The 23,144-nt window shown below is 39.6% G+C and overlaps 1 protein-coding gene across 2 annotated transcripts in view; it reads left to right on the forward strand.

Moving 5' to 3' along the window:
- The first annotated feature begins 13,683 nt into the window (after positions 1 to 13,683).
- The window catches only part of dglucy.L (D-glutamate cyclase L homeolog), a 28,916-nt gene continuing 19,455 nt past the window's right edge, over positions 13,684 to 23,144 (forward strand). Inside the window, exons 1-3 of one of the 2 annotated variants that reach the window (XM_041573012.1) lie at positions 13,684 to 13,773; positions 18,928 to 19,003; positions 21,756 to 21,861. In XM_041573012.1, the coding sequence (XP_041428946.1) occupies positions 13,710 to 13,773; positions 18,928 to 19,003; positions 21,756 to 21,861 (246 nt within the window). In that variant the 5' untranslated portion in view covers positions 13,684 to 13,709. The remainder of the gene's footprint in view (positions 13,774 to 18,927; positions 19,004 to 21,755; positions 21,862 to 23,144) is intronic. The other variant, XM_018230418.2, reaches the window with a different exon arrangement.

Raw genomic sequence — 23,144 nt, forward strand, 5'->3', positions numbered from 1 at the left:
ACAAAATTGTTTGTATAAACGTGGCCATACACGGCCGATAAAAGCTGGCAACAGATCGAGTCGGCAGCTTATTGGCCCGTGTATGGGGCCCTCCGACGGCCTTTCCTGATCGATATCTGGCCAAAAGTCGGCCAAATGTTGATTGAATGGGACTAAAAATCCCATCAGATTGTGGCCGCATCTGTTCATTGATGCGGTCCAGCGATCTGACCGCCCGTTAGCCATCGTTAGGATCCGATCGTTGGATCAGCCCGATATTGCCCATATGGGCATATCAGCGAGAGATCCACTAGTTTGGCGACATTGCCAAACGAGCGGATCTCTCCATGTATGGCCACCTTAATGTAAATCATCAGCTCACTATACTTTCTTAAAATCTCCCCTATCTCTACTGTATTACTAGCTGAGGCATAGTAAAACTATTTTAGGACATGGTCAGCCAAAGTCAGTGTCAGCGATGCAATATACTAAGCATACGGAATGCAGCTTCACTTGGTATGTTTTTCACCCATCAAATAAGACTATTCACTCCTCCGTCCTGCCTGCATATCTCTCTTACATCTACCCCTCCTGTCAAGCCTTCACGTCTCCGTTTTCCTCTCAGCCCTCCTCCCTCATATTTAACTATCTCCTCCCTCAGCCCTGCGTCCTCATTCCTCAGCGTTCATCTTCTCTAGGACCCTGGCTGATGATAAGGCTGACGAATGAGGGGTCAAGGCTGAGGGGGGGGATCTTTAAAGTAGGAAAGCTGAGTGGTGAAGGCTGAGTAAGGTGACAGGAGGCGTGAGTTCCGAGAGAGATATGGTGCCATGACAGAGGAGTTAATAGAGCCTTATTGGAAGGGGGGGGACATAACTGGAGAAGCCGCATTCTGTTTGCTTAGGAGATCGCATAGCACAGACTTTGGCTGAGGATGTCCTAAAATGGTTTCCGTAGTACTGAGCAGACATCTTGTAAATGCACTCCTTCCTCCTACATATATCTTCACAGTCCACTGCTGCAGCTCTAAAATCTTGCACATACTCAGCTGAATTTACTTGGTTGTCTAGCAACCCTTCTAAGCAAATCTCTAATCGGCCCTGAAATCTTGCACATGCTCAGTTGAAGTTACTTGGTTGCCTACCAAGCCTTCTAAACTATTTTCAAATCAGCCAATCTTGTTAGCTGCTGTTCAGTAGTGCTACAAAACTTTTCTCCATTATCTCCAGAAAAGTTAAACAACTTTTTTTTTTTTTTTGCTTTCTTTTTGGCACACAGAAATGCTGGATGGGCACCTTTTGTAAAATGTATTGCCATGTCTGCACAGTTGCTCCCTGATTTATTTCCCCACTAGTGTTTTCTGACAGTTGCTAAGATTTATGATTAAATTAAATCTGATTTATTTTATTTACACACATCTGTTGTATGGCCAGTGTTAGTTAGTCTATTTTGCTACTTTGGGTCCTCCTGTTACTCACCCTGAAATATGCAATATACTTTGCAGATTAACTTTTCACAACATTTACTCCTGCTATTTTCCCTGATGTATGTAAACTCACTTGATGGCTAGTTTTACCGCGTGGGGTCCTCCAATTATGCACCCTTAAAGTATATTAACTTTCTTTATGGCAAATTTTACCATTTGTGGTGCTCCCACTACTCACCCTTAAGTATGTAACATTCTTTTTGGGGTCCCCCCACTATACACCCTGATGTATGTAAACATTCTTTATGGCCAATTTTACCATTTAGGGTCTTTCAGCTATGCATTGTGATGTATGTAAATCTGCTTTATGGCAACTTTTACCATTTCGGGTCCCCCCACTATACACCCTGATGTATATAAAACTTAATTTATGGCCAATTTTACCATTTAGGGTCTTTCAGCTATGCATTGTGATGTATGTAAATCTGCTTTATGGCCAGTGTTACTATTTGTAGTCCTCCAGCTATACACGTTGATTTATATAAATATTCTTTATGGCCAATTTTACCAATTGGGGGCCTCCAGGTATACACCCTGATGTATGTTAACCAGCTTTATGCCCAATTTTACCATTTGGGGTCCTCCAGCTATACACAGTGATGTATGTAAATCTGCTTTATGGCCACTTTTACCATTTCAGGTCCCCCCACTATATACCCTGATGTATGTAAACACTATATGGCCAATTTTGCCATGTAGGGTTCTCCTGCTATGCACCCTGATGTATGTTAACCCACTTTATGCCAAATTTTAACATTTGTGGTTCTGCAGCTACACCTCCTGATGTATGTAAACCCTCTTTGTGCCCAATTTTAATATTTGTGGTTTTCCAGCTATGTGTCCTTATGTATGTAAATCTGCTTTATGCCCTATTTACCATTTTGGGGTCCTCTTGTTACTCACCGTGATGTATGTAAATCCACTTTATGGCCAATTTTATCATGTGTGGTCCTGCTTTTGTTTATTGTAAATTTTACTACTGGTATGGGACCTGTTATCCAGAATGCTCGGGACCTGGGGCTTTCCAGATAATAAATCTTTATGTAATTTGGAACTTCATAAATTAAAAACATGCACAGAACCTCAACTCAAACATTTATTTGTGCAAATTCACCAAAAACAAATCAGCATACTCAAATATGCACAATCAATTTACAAGTGTTCATACGTAACATACCACATGGAAGTGTCTCCCCCTGTCTGCATACCTCGTGTCAGCCACTCCCTTCTAACGCATTTAGCACCAATGGGCGCTTCATCAGAGGAGGTTTGGCTGTTGTACATCCCATCCCTAAATACCCCCATCATTATTTTACACATCTTCCAGACTTTATTATACAACATACATATTAAAAGGTTTTTTTTTTTTATTATCATCATTTTTATTCTATCCATACAGCATGGTCCCTTATGAACTTCCAACCCTTTCTTTCTGGAACTTGAATACATTAATTGATGTAAAAAATTCACCTACTTAATCACTGAAATAGAAATACTTCTGGATTATAACCGTAATTTGACCCCAAATTACATAGAGGGTATTCTTTGTGGATAAGGGTTTACAAAATTACTCTATCAGTGTAAGTTAATTGATAACCAACTGTCTCCATTTATAATATTACTTCCTTTATCTGACAGTAGATCAAAGTGCTTAGGTGCAATATTACACAACCCCTATAAATAATAAAAATTAAAGTGCTAAAATACAATATTAAAAAACCTATATGTATGCAAACTGCCTCCATATTAAACATTAAATTCAAATTTATTAAAATTACTTCAATTAATACCATAGTGATGTAAGAAATGGTTTCAATTCAAAATGACTGTTCATTTCCTCAGGTATTATGGTTTTCAATTTAAAAATCCAATTTGATTCTAGACTCAATAATTTGGTGGTCAGATTACCTCCACTTTTTTCATCAATATGGTCTATCCCAAACATCTTAAAACTTTAGATAGTTCTTTCATGCACAGCTACAAATTGTTTGTAAACTGGGTTATCTTCCGTTTTCTTATAAATACCTCTCAAATGTTCTTAACTTCAATTGTCTAGTGGTACGGCCAATATAAAGAGCACCGCAATGGCATTGTATAGCATATATTACATACCTTGTGGAGCAAGTCATAACTTTTTTTTATCACAAATATTCTCTCTATTACAAAACTTAGTTACCTTTTTACTATTATTACTTTTACAGTACAACATTTGCATGGGAAAAATCCCTTAAAACCCCCAAGCCATGTTTTATTTCTATTATAATCTGTATTTAATCTATTCAGTGCCACATGGCTTGCAATAGATTTAGCTTTTTTACTAATAACCATCGGGGTTAACACCAAAGCTTGTATGGCTGGATCTAAATTTAGAATATTCCAATTTTTTTACAATACTCTCTTTTTACTGCCCCATACTGTGTCCCATATTCTAAAAAACATCTCACTTCTTCTCCTCCATTTCTTCAATGCTTCTGCTAGATCAAATTTATTATATCCTCTAGATCTTAGTCTTTCACATTCTTCTTGGGCCTGTTCATGAAAAACTTGCTCATCTGTACAATTCCGGAATATTCCCACTAGTTGAGCATAGGGAACCGATTTTACAGTGTGGGAAGGGTGGAAGGAGTCATTTCTTAAAACTGTGTTCCCAACTATTTCTTTCCTGTATAGTTTAGACATTGGCTTACAATAGATTTAGCATTTTACTTATTACCATCGGGGTTAACGCCAAAGCTTGTATGGCTGGATCTAAATTTAGAATATTCCAATTTGATTAAAATACTCGTTTTTACTGCCCCATACTGTGTCCCATATTATAAAAAAAAATCTCACTTCTTCTCCTCCATTTCTACCAGTATTTTTCTTTTTTATACCTTTATCACTTGTTTGATCCTTTAATTTCTCTACTTTCTTCAATGCTTCTGCTAGATCACATTTATTATATCCTCTAGATCTTCGTCTTTCACATTCTTCTTGGGCCTGTTCATGAAAAACTTGCTCATCTGTACAATTCTGGAATATTCAAAATAGTTGAGCATAGTAATTGGCTAGACTAGAGCAATGTACAAGCACCATCTATTCATTCTATTATGACTGGATCTCCCATATGGTCTATCTACATCTAAGTTGTATGCGATAAGATTCAGGATGTGTGTTCTTTGCTTTTCTTGTACCGGTAGTGTTTAGATATTCTAAATGTTGTTGCTTGAACAACTGTATTTCCTAATGTTTTGCTTAATGTTTCTGCAAGAAGTTAAACTATAACAAGTAAAAAAGCCTTAATTTCTTAATAATTGCTTAATGTGAAATTGTCGTTGTATTATTTGTACAGTTACAGGACAGTTTATTTAAAAAGAGGTAATGACTTCTGAGTCCCCGCCATTCCCTCAGCTGCTGCAGGTGTGTCTCAGGTTTACAGATAAGGAGGAGATCAGCGCTGTTCAACTTATGTGGTACAGAGAGCCGGAATATTCTAGTATATGTGGTGGAGGGGTGATAATGGGAGCCAGTGCTGACCACTCCCTGTTTTTAAACCACACCCACTTTAAACCACACCCATGTTACCACAAGAACTTTTAAGTCCATGTCCACATTAAAGGTGGCGATAGATGCAAAGATCCACTCGTTTGGCCACCTCGCCAAACGACCGGATCTTTCCCCGATATGCCATTAACAAACATGGCTATATCGGGGGTAATCTGATTGTTCGGCCGTATGGCTGAACGATCCGATTACGATGTGCCGTGGGCTCCAGCGGGATCGGTTGGGTAAAAATCAAACCTGACCGATCGACCAAACGACCGATCTCCGCCGGACGAAAGATGTCGGTACACGCCACACACGATCCGAAAATCGTACGAATCCTCGATTCGTACGATAGGATCTGTGTGTCTATGGCCACCTTTACGGTGGTATCACACCAAAAAAACTAAATGTTTGGTGCACACTGCAGGGATATCACTCATTACCATACATGCTCTTTCAGGCACCGGTACACATCAGGAGTCACCTCGTAGCACAGTGTGCATACAGGGCCGCCATCAGGGGGGGACTGGGGGTACACTTGTCCCAGGCCCGGTGCTTTTTGGGTGTTGGGGGGGCCCGGTGGCTGTACTCACGCTGTGGCAGGGCCCCTGCTGCTGTCAGCAAGCTGTGGAATCTTGACAGTGGCCGAAGTTCTGAAGCTGCGAAAATACCCGGAGTAACAAAAGGAGCCGAAGTTAAAGTCCTGAAGCCACGCGTTTAGTTCTACTGAACACCAATGTATTATTTTAATAGTCTATAGTCCCATGCAACCAATGGTTTTTTTTTAATATATTAAATATTCTCTGGGGCCCCAATGTTTTTTTTTTTTAACTTGTAAGGGGGGCCCTGGCACCAATGTTATTTTTAACTTATAGGGGGGCCCTGGTCGCCAATTATTTTTTTAACTTGTAGGGGGGCCTTGACCACCAATTTTCTAAAAAAAACTTTTATAGGGGGCCCTGGTGCCACAGTTTCTTTTAACTTATAGGGGGCCTTGCTCATGAATGGCTTTTTATAATTTGTGTGTGTGGGAGGTTTACCTTTTTTAGCGCAGATGTCTGTGTGGTCTTTTAACTGTGTTGTGGGCTAGATCTGGGGTGGGGCTTGGGGTGGGGGGGGCCAATGGGGTTCCAAAGATTTTGTTGTACGGGGCCCTGTGATTTCTAATGGCGGCCCTGTGTGCATATTAAATGTTCTTCTGAGGTATCCTCTGACATCAGGGGCAAGTCAAGCCTAAAATGAAAATATGCCCAGCTTCCAGAACCATACCTGTGCCTGAGAGAGCTGAAAAGTAGTTGGTGAGTGAGATCATGGAGAGGTCTATACGGAACCTGTGACACGCGGGACTGCAGAATCCATACTGGTTTTGGTAAAAGTAGGGTAATGGGGGACATCCAAAATTATACCTTGCCTTAATAGTGTCCGGAGTATTTCCCATTGTGGACTTGTGCTCAAAAATCAATTGGAGAAAAGCTGAAGCTATATTAAGGCTCCTTGGGAGAACTGCTTATTCCATATACTTTAAGCACATTCTTCTTTTTTAATCTGTTCGTAGATACCAATATATGGGAGAGAGTTTTGAATTGAGATAAACAGTAATACTGGGCAATATTCTGTGATTAATTGGAAGCATTGAGACTTTTTATATCAGTTTTATGAACTGGAAAAGCTCATTTAACACTTTAATATTACTTGAATGTATTCAATTGCTGATGGTGATATCTTGATTTTTAGATTGAAATTTAATTTATTGAGTTAAAGGACCAACCTATACTTGAGAGGTGCACCATCAGCGGCCAGAACCTTTAATAGAGTTGCAGAACCAATCCTTTTTTTCTGTTCTCTGTTTAAAATCTTGTTTATGTGGAGTTTCACATTTAATTACCCTAACCTAGTTTTGAATTGGTGGCTTATAGGTGTTAATTACCGACACATTTTAGTTTCTTGTATGCACTGATACCAAAAGGCACTGAACACAACACTGCTGACCTGAAACATATCGGTCATGTAACAATGCACTTTTTTTATAGCCTAATTTTCCATATTTTCTTCTCAGCACATTTGAGGCATTGATTCATCCATAACACTTTTTTTTTTTAAAAAAAAAAAAGTAGAAAGTGTCTCTAGCTATAATCTATTTGAACACACTTTTTAGGTCAAATGTATAAAACATAATCCCAGAAAAAATTTGCATCACAAGAGTAGTATAATATGACCAGCACTTATGAAAGCAATTATCAAATTTACCACCAAATATATAGGGGCAGATAACTAATTTGCCAACTATAAAGCTGCTATAGAGAATTATTTTTATTTTTTGCACGTGTTATTTTTATTGTTTACAGTAAAATAGGGTGAATGCCCATGCTAGAGAATGGCTACAATTTGATGCTGAGAACCAGGCCACATTATTAGAAGCTATGGCAATGGGGTCGATTGAAGCACTAGGCAATATTCCTTATAGATGGGACCTCCAACAGTTAGTACCAGTTATTACAGCAACTCTCAAGGCCTGGGAACAGGCCCACCAAATCCTAGACCCGGAGAGTAGCTTACTCTACCGGGCAACCCCCTTATTGTTCAACTCTAGACTCCCGGACTTTAAGACAATCCCAGAATTTAGCTATTGGGCAACATTAAAAAGTACAAGACCTGCTACGGGGGGGGGAGCTTTAAAGATAAAGCCCAACTACAAGGCATATGGAACTGGAAAACCTCCCCCAGTTTAAGTACCTACAACTAAGATAAGTGCACCAGAGGCAAACTCAATCACTGCGACGCACAGTCACCCACTCCGCACTAGGAAAAAACCTCTATCACCCTATCCCAAAAAAGATAGTATCCAGTAACTACAACATTCTACTAAATAAATTTGTAGATCCACTCTCAAGAGTTAAACTAAAATGGGAAATGCTGAACCCACCATTAGAAGAGGCAGAGTGGGAAGAGGTACAAGACAATATGCAACAACCAACGATCAGCACATGAGACTGACTTTTCCACTTTAAAATTGTACACCAGACTTATCTCACTCCACAGAAACTGTTTTGAATGGGTAAATTGCCCTCCTCCCAATGCCCAATGAGATGTGGAACACCCACCCTGATGAAGGGTAGGTGTTTCCCCCCCCCCGAAACGTTGATGTTTGGTGGCTGAATAAAAGGGGATAATCCCCGACTGCACTAATCGGTGTGTGTGCGGATCCGTTTCTTTTACACATTGGTTGCTAAGGGACCCGGCCGGGTCAACGGAAGGAACGCACCACCAGCTTGCAGGATTGGTGAACTGCAGGTGTGCGGTAGGATAATTACATTGCAATAATATGTGGAGCAGACATTGGAATATTTCTACATGTCGTATGGGAATGTTACCAGTACACAGATACTGGCAAAAAATACTTAAATTATTGAAAAATGAGTTTGCATTCCCAAATATAATGTGCCAAAAGTATGTATCCTACATGTTATCCATGACCTACTACAGGATACACACTCATGTACATTGTTCTTCTTTCTCTTATTTTATGCAAATAAAGTAATAGCTATAACTTGGATGGGCTCCACGCTTCCCACCATAGCAAAATGGAAAGCCCTTAGTCAATAAACAACTGGAGCTTTACAAATTAACTTATATTGTTAGAGGAGTTTCAGACAAATTTGATAAGATTTGGAGGCCCTGGATCGATTCCGCAAACACAAATGCTAACTAAATGTGGTGTACCCTAAAACAATGACTGCTAAATGTAATCTCCTTATTCCTTTTCTTTCTTCCTTAATGCTATCTTATAATTTATATTTAGTTTGTTATGTTTAAAAATGCAAAAATAAAATACTTTAAAAATTGGTTTGAAGACATATTCTTGTCAATCTGAATAAAGTCATAGAGAGTTATACAGGTATGGGATCTGTTAACCCGGAAACCTGTTATCCAGAAAGCTCCAAATTACGGAAAAGCTATCTCCCATAGACTCCATTTTATCAAAATAATTACAATTTTTAAAAATTATTTCCTTTTTCTCTGTAATAATAAAACAGTAGCTTGTAATTGAGCCAAACTAAAATATAATCAATCCTTATTGGAAGCAAAGCCAGCCTATTGGGTTTATTTAATGTTTAAAAGATTTTCTAGTAGACTTACGGTATGAAGATCCAAATTATAGAAAGATCTGTTATGTGGAAAACCCAAGTCGCGAGCATTCTTAATAACAGGTCCCATACCTGTACTTAATGTCAGATTTTTTTTATTGATTTTTATTAAATTTTAACAGAGATAGTAAGGGTGGAAGAAAGAAAAGCTAGTTAAAGAAAGGGAGGGAGTGGTGCGGCTGAGAGTGGTTGTCCATTAGTTGATAGATGTGGCTGGAGATTCAGCCAGGGATTCTATATGTTTTCAGATTTCTTTGGGCATCCTCGGGCTTGTAAGTGAGCTTGTACAGTTCCAGTTGCGAGTTGACTGGTACGATCCATTGGTTTAGTGTTGTTGGCGACAGGCCCATCCAATGCAGGGCAATCACTTTTTTTTTTGCATAAAACACAAGCTGTTTTATAAGACATCTGGTATTTACTCTGGGTACCAGGGATTTAGCAGAACCAGAAGACAGGTAGCTGGGTTATGTACTTGGGGAAGTGCTAGTTCAGTGGCCATAAAGTTCACAATTGTCCTCCAATATCGGAGTATCACTGGGCAGTCCCATATTAGATGAATGAAATTAGCGACAGGGGCACCACACCTCAGGCATCTGGAAGAGGCTGTCCTACCCATAGTTGGACTTGGACTAATGAAAACTAATCTAAAATACTGATTGTGTAGCATCACTAGCACTCAGAAGATATAACAAGATCAGAAAATGGGGAGCTTCTGTGTTCTGCCCCTGGGCTGCTGCAGTAAGTTTAGCATATAAAATACAGCATTGTATAAGGATCTTTATATTTTATACACAGTGTAATACAGTCAGTCCCTAAGCTTGTGTTAACTGATAGCAGTCTAGCAACATCAAACAAGATAGGAACAGGTCTGCTTCTACCATGAAACAAGGTGAGAACCTAGTTTGCTCAGACAGTAGTGTCTGTCAGCTTACCAGGAGCTGCAAAAAGCAGCAAAAAAATTCAAGTTTTTAATACATCATTCTCTTGGGGTAGTATTTGTAGCCCATTTCTTTGCTGCGCTTTATTTCTCCTTTAATTTCTGTAGTATTAGGAGATCCCAAAATGAGGTAAAGAATGCTTGCATTTACCAAACAGTTCAACTACCAGTTAGACAGTTTAAAATAGAGTTAAAAGGTTGAACTTGATGGACAGGTGTCTTTTTCAACCTAACTTACTATGTACTATGTACTTAAATAGAAGACTAAAACTTCAATCCTTACGCACGTTCATGAAAAACCACACACATTGCGTGCATGTCCCCCACAAAAGCATTCACTACTGCATTCAGCCATTTTTGTGTTATGATAATTTTTCCTTACTACTGTGGCACACTGGCACATGCTAATGATTTTCTGGAAACATAATTATTAGTTACATAGTTTGTGAATTTGAAACAAGTCCCTCAATATAAGTACTGAACAAATGTTGTTACCAAATGCAATTTAAAATGTAACCTTATGCTAGTCAGTATGCATGTGTGACTTATATTACCAGGACTGTTGCCCAAACGTTATAACTTTTCTGGACCCTAGAGGCAAAAGTAGCATCCAGATGGCAGTCCTACTATCAAATATAGTACTTAAAAAATATACACATGCAAATAACTCAAGAACTTTAACTCCCAAATACTCTCCATTATGCTATTGGATACAAAGACAATTGCACAATATAAGAACCACGGAGTGTCTAACTGGGATAATACTTTGCAATTGCGGAGTGCTCAAAACCCTTTGTTATGCACCCAATTAGTGTCAGGTGCTCAAACTGGATGTCAGACTTACCGACCCAGGTGGAACCACTGACGTTGAGGAAGACAACCCTTACAGCCCCCTCACCAGTACAACCCCCAATTAGGTACGGAGGGAGACTAGTGAAGGTGAGGTATGGGAGCCTGTGAATCTAGCAGGATACACCGACTTGTAGCGTAACTTCAGTGCTGGATAACATGACTGCAGGAGTACAGAGAAACACAAGATTAACAGTGGAAGCAGCAGGAAGTGATGATCTGTAGTCGCAAAAGGGAGGTTCTTAGGAAGCACCTTGGTGTCAGGCGTAACAGGCTCTGGCGTGGGGACCAGCAGAAAATGAAGGTCTGCTCAGATGATGAAGATTGGTCACGTAACCTCACAACACAGAGGAATCAGGCAGGCGTCCCAGTCAACAAATAGAAGCACACAAGGCTGGATATCAAGGGGTTAATAAAAGTGTGGATGGTCAAGCAAGCAAGGTCGGCAACAGCAAATCAAAGTCTATCTGCCAGGGATTAGTGTAGCAGAGTGGTCAGAAGGCAGGCAGGGTCGGCACCAATGAATCAAGTCCAATCGAAGTATCAGGGGTTAATACAATGGAATAGTCAAGCAGCAAACAGAGTTGGCAACAGTGGGTCGAATCCAAGTAGAGTTCCAGGGGTTAATACAGAAGAATAGTCGAGAGGCAGAAGCAAAGTCAATAACCAAGTTCAATAGATAAGAGAGTAACTTACTCAAAGTATAGCCAGGAAATGCGATGTCCAAGCACTGGGAATCCTTCTGCGCTGACCTAAATGGAGTCGCCTGCGTCATCACGCTGCGCTGCCCGGCTCCCGGGAACCAGCGCCATGACGCCCTCATAGTGACGTCACTGACCCGCACTGCGCTGCTGCTGGAACGCACAGAGCCGACCGGATCCAGCGCTGACATTAAGTCCCTGACACTGGATGATCTTTGCCTGCCCTTGAGGTCCTTCAATCCATGTAAAGTAAAACCAGTAGCACACTGATAAAGGTGAAAAATGATTCTGTGATTTATTTAGCCCATCTGCATACAAATAAAGGGCAACGTTTCGGGCTCCACTGAGCCCATTATCAAGCCTCTTGATAGGCTTGATAAACTAGGATAATACAACATATTAATAGAGTATCAAAAAAGAATGTTTTTTGAAAAACCCTAAATGTACATAGTGCATACAATTTTTTTTATGGCTGGCACTTTATCACTTGCAAACACACTGCTTTCATCTTATATATTGCAAACACAGCTAAAATTAAAGATATCTGAAAGTGGGCTCAAAATTAGCATTTTACTGAAGCTTATTTTCCACATATCCTTGGATACAAAGACAAAAGTTAGCCGTTTCTAAAAAATAAACGGATAACTTGCGATGTCCAGAAACTTACTGTGGCAGTTTAAGGGTTCATGTGTCATTCATTGTGTTGGGCATTACAATGGTGCAGTTGTTAGCAGTACTGCATGACTCCAATCTGGCTATCCTCTACATGTTTGATTGCCACCTTTCTGGTGGAATCTTACCGGACTTGGAGTGGTGCTGGGTGGTGACCTTGTGAAGTATGATGTGGATGGATCTGGAGCGGGGGAATGGGGGGCTGCTGCATAACGTCAACCTGGGTACCATCTGCATGTAGGGTTGCCACCTGTGGGGGGCTGGTTGTTGATGTCACATGATGGGGAGTGCATGGATCAGGAACAGGGATAAAGATCTTAAAAGAGAGGGTTGGGTAGTAGAAAAGTTAAAGGGATACGGTCATGGGAAAAAATATTTTTTTCAAAACGTATTATTATTAACATTTATTTATATTGCGCCAGCATATTTCGCAGCGCTGTATCAGTTAATAGTGTTGCTCCAAAAATACAATTAAAAGTTTCAAACCAAATGTTTTCTCCAGTTCAGCAACAGCGAAGGTCCTCTCAAACCCCCCAAAAAAAACACTCAAAAGTTCCAGAAGAAAGTCGCTGATCATACCTCAAACGAGGATATGGAGAAAAAAAAACAAGAAGAAGCTTATAGTGTAGCATTCTTAGGTATAATTACACCTCAGAGTGAATACATCCACACACTATCAGTGTTGCTCCAGCAGAATTCTGCACTGAAATCTGTTTCTCAAAAGAGCAGATTATTTTATATTTAATTTTGAAATCTGACATGAGGCTAGACATATTGTCAGTTTCCCAGCTGCCCCCATTCATGTGACTTGTGCTCTGATAAACTTCAGTCGCTCTTTATTGCTGTACTGCAAGTTGGAGTGATATCACCCCCCAGCAGCCTAACAACAGAACAACGGGAAGGTAACCATATAGCAGCTCCCTAACACAAGATAACCGCGGCCTGGTAGATCTAAGAACAGCACTCAATAGTAAAATCCAGGTCCCACTGCGACACATCAATTACATTGAGTAGGAGAAACAGCAGCCTAACAGAAGGCAGTTCCATCCTAAAGTGCTGGCTCTTTCTGAAAGCACATAAACAGGCAAAATGACCTGAGAAGGCTGCCTACACACCAATATTACAACTAAAATAAATACACTTGGTAGCAGAAATTTTGTAATATCTGCAAAAAACAAATCTAACAATGACGACTTAGGGCTCTAGCTGTCCCACAGATGCTATTTTACAGAGTTGCCACTTGGAGGCAATCATATGCTTAAGAATATAGAGAAAGCTTGAATTAACACTTACTTGTGATTTTTCACTATCTTTAAACTACTGTAGGCATGTGTAATTACAAATGACTAAGAAATAAAAATTACAGCGCCAGTTTCAGCAACACAGATAGAGTAGTATATTGTAAGCCCAACGGCATGCTGGGATACGTAAAGGGAAAGGCAAGGCAACCAGTGTCACAAGATGGCGGGTTCCCGTCAGGTTGGTGTTAACCTCTTTATTAATGTTTGTAGCACCGGACAGTGCCTCATCTATATACCCTTGTTCAGTTGAAACATTTACTTGCCTCACGCTTTGTTTCGCGGGTATTTGACAGTAAAGTCAGAAAACGTGTGCTTATAAAGCTGCAGCCAAAAGGGGCGGGGAATGCTGATGTTGCTTCATGGGATTTGCAAGGACGATGAACTTGAATATAGTGTTCGTGTCAAGTGCATGACAGGAAAAGTACGTCGGCACTGCTAATTTGCTAACCTCTATTTTGTATACACCGCTAAAACTTTGATTAGTTTAAAATAAGGATCAGAACAAGAACCTGCGTTTTAACCCCGAGACACAGCAGATTTTTCTGTGTTGTAGACTTTCTAAAATGTATTGGTAAATAGATTAAACAATGCATTGCTCCCTGATTGAGCCTATTTTTTAAATATAGTTTTGTTAGTTGTGCAATCATCCCAAAACTGAAGCCAAGGCCAAATTAAAATATCAGTTAATACATTAATTAAACATTTTTCAGTGGTTTAAAAATTATTTGTAAATATAACTGCAATTGAAAGAAGTATCTGTCCTTCTGCAGTGCTGGTTCTGACCTCTGAAACTATGTAACAGATGTTAGCTCACCTTCAGACTTGATTTCCCACAAAGCTTTTCATGATTCTGGTAAAGGGGACATACTGTATATTACCCACAAAACATAAAAATTGCTTCTGAGCGCTAGATGCATTTCAGTAGTCAGAATTAAAATAAAAAGTTATTTTTTTTAATGTTTTAAATTGTTATTTATTTAATGTGAGAAACTATACACATCTCTACAAGGCAGATAGTCCTGTTTACATTTGTGTTGTACAATTTATGCTGTTTTCTGCGGGAATCAGGAAGACTATTGATTGCATTAGAAAGCTGCAAAGGAGTGGTGTCATTAACAACTGCATTTTACAAATAAAGGATTTAGTAATACAGTGAATGGTAGAATTGCTGTGGATCTGGGAAGTGACCATGGGGTATATTTATCAAAGAATGAAGTTAGAGGTCAGCACAGTCCTCTAGAGTGAAATTCCGCCACTCCAGTCATTTCTATGGGATTTTGAAAGGCATATTTATCAAAGGATACACTTTTACTTTCACCCATTGATAAATACTCTTTTAAAAATACCATAGAAATGAATGGACTGTGGCGACCTCTAACTTCACTCTTTGATAATTATACTTGGATGTGCTGTTCAAACCTTGAGAGGTTAGCAGCAGGTTGTATGAAATCAGATCAGTTTCGGTATTAGTAAACCAATTTGTCAGCAAGGCATTAAAGGAAAACTATACCCCCCAAACAATGTAGGTCTCTATAAAATGATATTGCATAAAACAGCTCATATGTCAAACCCGGCTTCATGTAAATAAACTATTTTCATAATAATATACTTTTCTAGTAGTATGTGTTGGGTAATCATAAATAGAAAATTGCCATTTTAAAAAATAAGGGCCACCCCCTGGGATCGTACGATTCACTCTGCACTCAAACAAATCATACTTGTTAGGTCACATGAGCCAATTAAAGGAAAACTATACCCCCCAAATTAATTCTTAAGCAACAGATAGTTTATATCATATTAAGTGGCATATTAAAGAATCTTTCCAAACAGGAATATATATTTAAGTAAATCTTGCCCTTTTACATCTCTTGCCTTGATCCACCATTTCGTAATGGTCTGTGTGCTGTCTCAGAGATCACCTGACCAGAAATATTACAACTCTAACTATAACAGGAAGAAGTGTTGAAGCAAAAGACATAAATCTGTCTGTTAATTGGCTCATGTGACCTAAGTATAGTTTGTTTGGTATGTTTGTGTGCACAGTGAATCGTATGAACCCAGGGGGCGGCCCTTATTTTTTAAAATGGCAATTTTCTATTTGATTACCCAATGGCACATACTACTAGAAAAGCATATTATTATGAAAATGGTTTATTTACACAAAGCAGGGTTTTACATATGAACTGTTTTGTGCAATATCTTTTTATAGAGACCTACATTGTTTGGGTGGGGTATAGTTTTCCTTTAACAGACAGAGGTCTGTCTTTTGCTTCCACACTTCTTGCTGTTACAGTTAGAGCTGCAGTATTTCTGGTCAGGTGATCTCTGAGGCAGCACACAGACCATCACAAAAAATAGTGGTTCAAGGGAAGAGATGTAAATGGGCAAGATTTACTTAAATATATAGACCAGTTTGGTTAGATTCTTTAATATACTACTTAATATGGTGTAAACTATGTAAACATGTTGCTTATGTTCATTTTGTGGGTAACGTTTTCCTTTAAATAAATGCCACATTAATATTTTTACATTTAGCATCAATACAGCTAGCTACATTACAGTAAAACTCAGTTCATTTATATAGGATTCGGGAGGGTTGGTTTGTGACTGTTGTGGAGAAGTGTCTGTTTTGCCATTGATAAAGAAATCCCTTAGCAATTTAATGCAATGTAGTCGTCATGTTGTCCTTTAATCAAAGAAACCAATTATTTACACAATGCTTATGCTGGTAGAATATGTCTGTATCTGTGTATCATCACCCTTGTCTTAAGTCAGAAATAGAAATCTCTCCTACACGGAACTGGTACTTACTTTCCCAGGGTTTGTTTCTCATTGACTTAAGGGAAGCAAATAAACATTCATTATACCCTTTTGGAAGCTGTTACTACACATTATAGCAGCAATGTCCTTTCATGAATGATATGCATACTACATTTTCTATGGCTACCACACATTTTTGTTTGTACCCCAATTGTTGCTACTTGCATGCACACATATAAGTGGAAACACTACACTCCCTTCTGGTTCTATTATAACCGTGAGGTTATGGGATGCCCTGCTTTGGGGGGGGGTTGTGATGGCAGACTCTTTTAATGCCTCTAAAAGGGGTGGTTCGCCTTTAAATTAACTTTTAGTATTAATTTTTTTTTACAGTTTTTTAATTATTGCCTTCTATTCCCGAATCTTTTCAGCTTTAAATGAGTGAACAAATGTAAATTAAATTAACAAATGTATTGTTGTTGCCATGTTTTTTACTCATTTTTCTAGTCAGGCCTTCTTCTTATTCATATTCCAGTCTCTTATTCAAATGACTGAAATTGAGACTGCAGAGATGCTGAATACAAAGCTCTCAAACCACAGATAATAAAAAATTGCAACCAATTGCAAATTGTCTTAGAATATCACCATTAAAAGTTAAATTTGAACTTGGTCTTTTTTCTAACTATATAAGACAATGATCCCCAACCAGTAGCTCGTGAGCTCATGGATGTTGCTCTCAGTGTCCTCAAAGCAGGGGCTTATTTTTAAATTCCAGGCTTGGAGTTTTAAAGGAGAAGGAAAGGCTAAAATGAAGTAAGCTTTATCAGAAAGGTCTATATAAATACACCAGTAAACCCTCAGAGTAATGCTGCTCTAAATCCTCTGTCAAAAGAAACATCACATTTCTTTCCTTCTATTGTGTACACATGGGCTTCAGTATCAGACTTCCTGTTTTCAGCTGAAACCTCCAGGGCAGGGTTTGAGCATGCTCAGTTTGCTCCTCTCCCTCCTCCCATCCCTGCTGTAATCTAAGCTCAGAGCTGTAAGTGAGCAGGGAGAGACTCTGGCAGGAAGTGATATCACACCAAGGTTATATGGCAGTTTCTATCCTAAACAAACAGAGACAGTGTCTAGAGCTGTTTACTCAGGTATGGTAAACTAATCTGCAGAATAAATATAGCATTCTAGCTTGCATTATTGTTACATACATAGTTACATAGTTACATAGTTAAATTGGGTTGAAAAAAGACAAAGTCCATCAAGTTCAACCCCTCCAAATGAAAACCCAGCATCCATACATACAGTACAACCATCCCTACTTTTAATTAAATTCTATATACCCATACCTATGCTAACTATAGAGCTTAGTATCAGAATAGCCTTGGATATTATGTCTGTCCAAAAAATCATCCAAGCCATTCTTAAAGGCATTAACTGAATCAGCCATCACAACATCACCCGGCAGTGCATTCCACAACCTCACTGTCCTGACTGTGAAGAACCCCCTACGTTGCTTCAAATGAAAGTTCTTTTCTTCTAGTCTAAAGGGGTGGCCTCTGGTACGGTGATCCACTTTATGGGTAAAAAAATCCCCTGCCATTTGTCTATAATGTCCTCTAATGTACTTGTAAAGTGTAATCATGTCCCCTCGCAAGTGCCTTTTTTCCAGAGAAAACAACCCCAACCTTGACAGTCTACCCTCATAATTTAAGTCTTCCGTCTCTCTAACCAATTTAGTTGCACGTCTCTGCACTCTCTCCAGCTCATTTATATCCCTCTTAAGGACTGGAGTCCAAAACTGAACTGCATACTCCAGATGAGGCCTTACCAGGGACCTATAAAGAGGCATAATTATGTTTTCATCCCTTGAGTTAATGCCCTTTTTTATGCAAGACAGAACTTTATTTGCTTTAGTAGCCACAGAATGACACTGCCCAGAATTAGACAACGTGTTATCTACAAAGACCCCTAGATCCTTCTCATTTAAGGAAACTCCCAACACACTGCCATTTAGTGTATAACTTGCATTTATATTATTTTTGCCAAAGTGCATAACCTTGCATTTATCAACATTGAACCTCATTTTCCAGTTTGCTGCCCAGTTTTCCAGTTTAGACAAATCACTCTGCAAAGTGGCAGCATCCTGCATGGAACCTATAGTTCTGCACAATTTAGTATCATCTGCAAAAATAGAAACAGTACTTTCAATGCCCACCTCCAGGTCATTAATAAACAAGTTGAAAAGCAAGGGACCTAGTAGCTAATATGTTGGCAGTAAACTGTCTTGGAGCTTTCCTTCTCCTTTAAATGCATAAAAACTAGTATAGTATAAAACATGAAATATAGTGCCAAGTAGAGTCTCCTGTAAGCAGCAAGTCCACATAGGGGCTTCCAAATAGCCAATCACAGCCCTTATTTGGCATCCCAAGGGACTTTTTCATGCTTGTGTTGCTCCCCAACTCTTTTTACATTTGACTGTGGCTCACGGGTAACAAAAAGTTGGGGTCCCCTGATATAAGAGCAAGAATTCACCAGTACTGTAGCAGGTATCTGATTGCTATTTTTTTTCTAGGAATAAGAATAGTTCTCAACAGAAGCATCCAGGTGTTGGAAGAAAAAAATAATCATTACATCGAATCATCATTCAGGTACTTTATCTTCTTTATTCTTAGAACCTTATATGATATCATGTGGTCTTAGTACTGCTTCATGTATCAAGCTTCCAAGGAGCAGATCTAAAAGGAATAACTTATAAATCTACTCATTTGGAACATAATGTGTTGGGTTTAATTCCTTGAATGTATGTATCAACTGTTTTCAACTTTACAGTATTTTGGTGCAGAAATCAGCATGTCCTCCACCCCATGCACTTTTAAGTGCATATAGTTTACCTAATGATTTTACAAGGATACCCAGATTGGCACATATGCACCGCACATGCATTTTCTCAAGTCGGGTTATTTACAATTCGGAGACCTGCAGAAGTTCGGAAAAGTTCAGGGCAGGGTGCAAGTGTGCAAAAAGCATGGCAGTTTGTGCCAATGTTTTGCACTTTGCCCCCTGCACAGCACTTACTTAATTACTCCTATAGTGTTTTTTTTTGTTTTCCTTTTAAGTGCATGAAAAAAGACTAATTCACATTTTTTCCCTCACGTCCCTACAGGCAGCGCTTACACATGAGATATGCTCCTCCCTGTAGGTAGGAAAAACGCATTGTCCAATAAAAAACGTCCCATCCCCATATAACCTGCACTCCTCCTCCATAGATCAGTGTTTTTAACGTTGTCATATTTGTTGTTTTAACTACCACGGTAGTTGTACTGCAGGAGCCACTCATTGGATTGTGCTCCCTGGGGAGGTATTATCCCTCCTTTGCTGTGCGGGGTATGGTGGTAGGGTTCGCATTGGTGTCCCTCCCTTGGAGCTCTAAAGTATGGTGCTGGCAGTGCTTGTTCTGCTGACGGCAGTGCTCCACCCTGCCTTCCCACTTCAGTGTTTTTTTGTAGCCGTCCAATTCTCGGGTGGAAGAGGAGTACGAGCCGTGACTGGCGCATGCCATCATGGCGTCTCACTTCTTGCAAGCTTAGGGCGACACGGGAGGTTTGCTACTTCCAGGTCTCCATTTTAAAAAAAGGCATCCCGGATAGCGTGACAGTCTGCTTCTCGCCGCGGTCTCCTCAGACGCGCTTATCTGGTCCCTTCACTCAGCCCCTGCCTCTGCTGCCATGTCTGACCCTGCGCTTTTAAAGAGCAAAGAAAAACCTAAGGTTAAAGAAGCCATGGTTAAAGATACCAAAAATGAGAAGGAATCTAAGAGGCCTTCTGGGGATAATTTTTGTGCTGCATGTGATACCATTTTGCATACATTTATGTAACTAATGTAGAGAGAAAATTCAGCTGCCTGAGCCCTCTACTCTGCTATGTCGGATTTTATGTCCTGGTTTAAAAATACTATGTCACAGACCCTGGAAACTGTTAAAACCTCAATGATTCCTAAAGTAGCAGATAATTCTGTTTGTGAAAGTCTTATTGGTAAAGAGATTTCCTCAGAGGAGTCAGCAGGTCAGGGTACATCTTATGCTAAGGATTCTGACCCTGAAGGAAAATGCTCATAATGAGGATTTTTTTTCTTTGGATAATTTAGGGCCATTTAGGCACCAAAACTGGCCTATTTAAGGAGCCAGAACATTGCAGACCTTGCCCAAATATAGGTTCATCTTTGTGAGTTCCTGGGTGTGATCTATTGCTAAATTCCTTGATTCTTGTTATTGACCTCTGCCTGTTATTTGGATTACAAACCTTGCTGTCTGGATTGACCCTTTGCCTGGACTTTGTTTACTCTTTTGCCTAACCCCTTTGATACCACAAACTGTATTGAACTAGTAGCTTCCTCTTTGCTCCACAAAATCCCAACAGAGCCTTCGAGCCCTGACAGAGCAGCTTTTTACATAAACAATCAAGGCAGCACAAGAAGTAAAGATTTGATTGTGAGATCACAAAAAATATTCGAGTGGGCAGTGTAAATTCTTGGGCAGATTACCTAAACCAAAAAGAGATACTTCCGTGAGAATGGGCTCTCAATCCAGAGGTATTTCAACAAATTTGTTCTCATTGGGGAATTCCCCAAGTAGACCATATGGCTTCAAAGGAAAATTGCAAACTGACAAAATTCTTTGCCCTAAATATAGGTCAAGGAGAAATGGGGGCAGACTCCTTGGTTTAGCCATGGTCTTTCACACTAGCCTAGGTGTTCCCCCCTCTTTCTATGTTGCCAAAAGTAATAACAACACGATTGCACAGTAATTCTAATTGCTCCAGCTTGGCCGTGCAGGTCATGGTATTCAGATCGAATTCAGCTCTCGAGCACATCCGTGGCTGCTACCACAGAGGGAAGATCTTCTTTTTCAAGGGCCAGTTGTTCATCCAATTCCAAGTGCCCTCCAGCTATATGCCTGGAAACTGAGAAGGATTTGCTGTTGTCCCTAGGGGTATCTTCAGGTGTAATTGAGATACTCCTGCAGAGTAGAAAACAAATTACAAACCAAATATATCAAAGGATTTGGTATAAATTCAGGAGTTGGTGTAAACTACATAATGTTTTGACAGAATCTGCCTCGATACCAGTCATTCTGGATTTTCTACAAGAGGGCTTCTCTAAGAACTTGGCACCACCATTAAAGTTCAGGTATCCGCCTTAGGAGTATTTAGATGCAAAGCATTGGCAGACAATTTTCTCATAGAGGTTTGTAAAACCTATTTCCAATTTGAAACCTAAGCATCGAGTTTGTGTACCCAAATGGAATTTAAGCCTAGTCCTTAAGGCATTATGTCAACCTCCGTTTGAGCCTTTATCCACAGCATGTTTTTCTCATTTGTCTGTAAAAACTGTTTTTCTAACAGCCATAGCATCAGCCAGAAGGATTGGAGAATTACAGGCCATATCATTTCCATATTTCCAGGTCCTACCAAAATTACTATAAGACCCAATCCATCGTTCTCACCCAAGGTAAATTCTGAATTCCATAGAGACTTTGAAGTTTCATTGCCTTCTTTTTTTCCAGATCCAAAAAAGTAATAAGGTGAAACAATTGCATCTTCTGGATGTGAAGAGCTATCTTCTGATTTATTTAAACAGGATAAAAACTTTTCATATATTGGCCAGCGACAAATTGATTCTTCTTCGGCGAGTAATCTCCCTGAACTGCCTTCCTGCCGGCTAGAATGTAAATCGGCAGCGGGATGGCACTCGGAATGCTTAGTTTTCCGAAGTGTTCAGAAAGTTGAATCATCCCGCTGCAGTTTGGGGAGATTAGTCAACTGAAGGCAGTTTGTGGAGATTAGTCGACTGAAGAAGAAGGGATTTGACGCTGGACGACTAACCTCCCGAACTAGCAGTGTGTGTGTCTCTGCCCTAAAGCAACTATAGCTTGGTGGATTAAGATGGCTATCTCTATAGCTTACCAAGAAGCTGGTAAGCAAGTTCCCGATGAACTAAAGGCACATTCTACTAGAGCAATGGCAACATCTTGGGCAGAGTATGCAGGGGTTTCTGTCAAAAATTTCCACACTTGCAAAACACTATAGATTGGACGTCTCACTATCTCGAGAAGCATCCTTTGGTCAATCTGTCTTGGATGCCTCGTGCTCTTAAAATCCCGCCCTTCTTAGACTGTTTTTGAACTCTAAAGTGTAAGTGCTGCCTGTAGGGATGTGAGGGAAAGACAGGATTTATACTCACCGTAAATCCCTTTTCCCTCTGTCCTAAAGGCAGCAAATTGTTCCCTCCCTAATAAAGCATTATATATATATATATATATATTTCCTATTTGGTGATTAATGATGACGTAATTAGCTCACACACGCCCACAACTTGCGTCATTTGAGTTTTTTTGGCACCTTTCCCCTAGATCTATATGTATAAATATGTGTTTGTATTTGACCTGTAGTTCCTGATGATGGCTCAAGTTTTGGTGTTGCTTTTTAAACACCGATGTATGGAAGAGGAGTGCAGGTTATATGGGGATGGAATGTTTTTTATTGGACAATGTGTTTTTCCTACCTACAGGGAGCAGCCTATCTCATGTGTAAGTGGGACTGAGGGAAAAGGGATTTACGTTGTGTATAAATCCTGTCTTTCCCCATGATCAGTGCAGTGCTCCTTTTTGGGAAAAAAAATGTACCAACCCAGGGATCTTTCCAAGACTATTCAGCCATTTCATGTTTGTTCTCAGAAAATATTTAGATTTTTAATTAAACACATACTTTTATTATATTAATTGAATTCATTGG

This window comes from Xenopus laevis, chromosome 8L (genome assembly GCF_017654675.1).
Source record: "Xenopus laevis strain J_2021 chromosome 8L, Xenopus_laevis_v10.1, whole genome shotgun sequence".
Lineage (NCBI taxonomy): Eukaryota > Metazoa > Chordata > Amphibia > Anura > Pipidae > Xenopus > Xenopus laevis.